The sequence below is a fragment of the Guillardia theta genome (assembly GCF_000315625.1).
Source record: "Guillardia theta CCMP2712 unplaced genomic scaffold GUITHscaffold_76, whole genome shotgun sequence".
In the NCBI taxonomy this organism is placed as follows: Eukaryota; class Cryptophyceae; order Pyrenomonadales; family Geminigeraceae; genus Guillardia; species Guillardia theta.
Genome location: NW_005434598.1, coordinates 267050 through 270213, shown reverse-complemented (window position 1 = coordinate 270213; position 3164 = coordinate 267050). Strand labels below are relative to the sequence as shown.

Below are 3164 nucleotides of genomic sequence, written 5' to 3'. Positions count from 1 at the left end.
CTCTGGCGTGTTTCCTTCATCCTCAATCGTCAACAGTTGCTGACGTGCCATGGCAGGACGAAAGGAGACGTGGACTTGACTAGCAGGTAACTCGAAGATGATCACAAGAACAAGGAAGAGACAGGAGAAGGGAGGGAGGGAGGGAAGGAGGGAGGGAGGGACAGAAAATGGGAAACAGAATGGGAATGGAGCTGGGGAGATTGCTTGCAGTGTTCATGACAGCATGTGATAGCAACTGGAACAAGGAACGAGATGCTTGGAATGGAGTAAGACAAGTTGTTTGCCCCGACGATTTCCGCTTACTTCCTGCCAGGGACTTCCTCTCAACGACTACGAGGACAGGAAGCAGTTCCAAGTGAGGCTTTCCTCGTCCTCGTCCTCGTCCTCGTCCTCGTCCTCGTCCTCTTCCTCGTCCTCATCCTCGTCCTCGTCCTCTTCCTCGTCCTCCTCGTCCTCTCCTTCTCCCCGTGCGTCTTCTTCTGCCTCTTCTGATCTTTCGCAGGTGACTACTTTCGAGCCCGCCAGAGCTTGAAAGGTGCAGGCGAGGAGGAGAGTGTAAAATATTCGAGAGAAATGCAGCAGAGCGATGTAAATATACGTAGGAGCTATGACTGAAAGCAAGAGAATGCTGATTGCCCGGCAACTGTCGATGAAGAGGGGGACGAGGAGGAAGAACTAAGACGAGGGAGAGGAAAGGGAAGAGAAGGAGCAGGAGGATGGGGAGGATTCGGAGATGTTTGTGGTAGGAGGTGCTTACATCATGTCGACAACTTGGTCAAGCACGCCCTGGGAAACGAGTGAGGAGATGAGGAGCCAGGGAGAGTTATGGAGAATATCGTAAGAGGACTGGAGAGATCCAACGATCGAGAGGGGTAGAGGAAGAGCAGGAGGAGGTAGAGGAAGAGCAGGAGGAGGTAGAGGAAGAGCAGGTCGAGGTAGCCAGCAAGAAAACAAGAGGAGGGGGCGGGGGAAGAGCAAGAAGAGGAGGACGAGAACAGGAGGAGGGGTGTTGAGCTTCCACAGCATTACAGGGACTTCACCTTAACTGCCATCTTCTTGCCGTGCCAGTGGTGCCAGGACTCGAACGAGTTCTTGAGGCGGATCAGGTACCACCGACGGGAGTGGGTCACGAGCATTCTCCTGTGCCGCCTCTGTTTCCTCGCATGGTCCACCAGCTGCCGCACTGCCTGCCCCGCCCTCGTCGTCATCGTCCTCGTCTGCACCGTCTGTGCGCGGCTGTAGGCGCTCTTCAGGTAGGCCAGCTCGTCGCGCCTGCCTCACGAGTCACTGACAACATCGAAGCATGCCAAGTTCTCACCATCCGTCGAAGCAGCAGAGGAAGAGCCGTCGCTCATGGCGCAGAATCATCTTCTCTACCCCCTTGCGACAATGCTCGAGGCTCCTTGCCGTCTGACCCCACGAGGACGCGGCGAGGGACAGGGCTCCTCTCTTCCTTCGCTCCTCCACCTTGCGGACATTTCGGCTGTCGACGACGAGGCTCCACAACAGGAGCAGCACCTTGTGCTTCCTCCCTGCGTCAGCTCGGCGCTGATACAGCGCGACCTTGCTGCGCAGCTGCTTCCACGTGTTGACAGCATCGAACCATTCTTGCATGTACAAGTTGAACATGCCGTTGGACTGTCGCAGGATGAACTTCTCGATCGACTGCACCTGGTCGATGGTCTGCCGGGTATACTCGCTCCAGATGACGAAGTTGGACCTCAGGCGCTTTCGTTCCAGCCTGTTGCTCATCGCTATGCACTTCTGCCAGTTGACGCGCAGGCATCGCGCTTGCTCCATCCAGCCGATCAGGACGTTCCTGCAGCTCCTGAACAACCTCTTCCTGTCGCACTTGGAGACTTTTGACTTGTCTGAGGAACTGTCGTCCACAAACAACGTCCAGCTGACGAGGAACGCACGGAGGACTTTGTGTGCGTACCTCGCACTTATCCTCTCGACACCTTTGGATTGCGCCACAATACATCTCATCACGGCTTTCCATTCATCGAACACATCGGAGACTATTCCCTCGCAGTACTTCTCAAAGCGGATGGCAGACAGTCTGCTGTGCCTTGCGATCATGGAGGTGTCCAGTGTCCATTCATCGAAGTGAAACTTCTTGCTGTTCGTCATCATCCTCTCAGAGAGGTTAATCAACCCATTCCGACATTTGCGCAGTCTGCATTTCTCTGCGAACCAAGTCTGAAAGCTGTCTTGAAACAGCGCCTTCTTGTTCTTCTTTGCAACGGCGGACTGATGAATTGCAAGTGCCCTTTTCCTGAGCGTGATGTTGAGCCACTCTGAGAAGTGATCGTCCGTAACATGAAAGATGCGAGACGATTGGACACGGAGTTTCAAATGTTTGATCTTGATGTACCAATGGTACGATTGCAGCCATCTTTCAAAGAACTTGAAGTAAGAGTTTTGTTCGAAGTATGAATATGCCTTTGCGTTCTTTTTCAGGTTTGATTTGACCTCTTCGGTCACAAAGCACCAATACTGGAACATGCTTTGGCTGAGTTGGTACAAGTACTTGGCATCTTTTCTGCTGATAGCAAGCGCTTTGACACTGGTGTCTGAAGTGATTTCTACCCAGACCTGAAAGCAAGCAAGCAACATTCTCTTCTCGTGTCGCAGTTGAGCTCTGCTCAACGACACCTCCAACTTCTTGCTCTCTCTTGCAAACTTGTGCCAAACTGCAAACAGTCTGATGGTTTTTCGCGCCGTCACTCTGGCCGCCAGCTGCCTTGCATGAGTGAAGAGGCGTCGCTGGTTTGAGCTGTAGCTCGACCACAGGGAGAGAGCGAGTCTTCCCCGCTCGTTGCTTCTGCGTTCAGTCCCCATTGAGATCACATCACGAACCTTTTTGCTCCATCCTGTGAAAGCGCCACAGGCTTGGAAGGCATGGAACAACGTTCGCTGATCCCACCGGCTCATCAGGCCCATTAGCTTGTTGGCCCGGACCACGTTGTGACTGTGCGACTGCACCCAGTCATCGAACACCTGGCTCACCATTGCGTTCTATGACAAAGTGTCAGTCTGAAGCGATGCCTTTGTTGAGGAGGAATGGAGGGAGGGAGGGAGGGAGGGAGGGAGGGAGGAGGTAGGAGGTAGGTAGGAGGAGAGGAGGAGGAAGGAAGGAGGAGAGAAGGAGGAGAGAGAGG

The 3164-nt window shown here is 53.9% G+C and overlaps 1 protein-coding gene across 1 annotated transcript in view; it reads right to left on the bottom strand.

Annotated features, from left to right (window-relative positions):
* Nucleotides 1–753: 753 nt before the first annotated feature.
* The window catches only part of GUITHDRAFT_114566 (hypothetical protein), a gene marked incomplete at both ends in the record, with an annotated part of 4947 nt that continues 2536 nt past the window's right edge, over nucleotides 754–3164 (bottom strand). Inside the window, 3 exons of the mRNA XM_005826292.1 lie at nucleotides 754–786; nucleotides 1041–1272; nucleotides 1319–3021. Of these exons, the coding sequence (XP_005826349.1) occupies nucleotides 754–786; nucleotides 1041–1272; nucleotides 1319–3021 (1968 nt within the window). The remainder of the gene's footprint in view (nucleotides 787–1040; nucleotides 1273–1318; nucleotides 3022–3164) is intronic.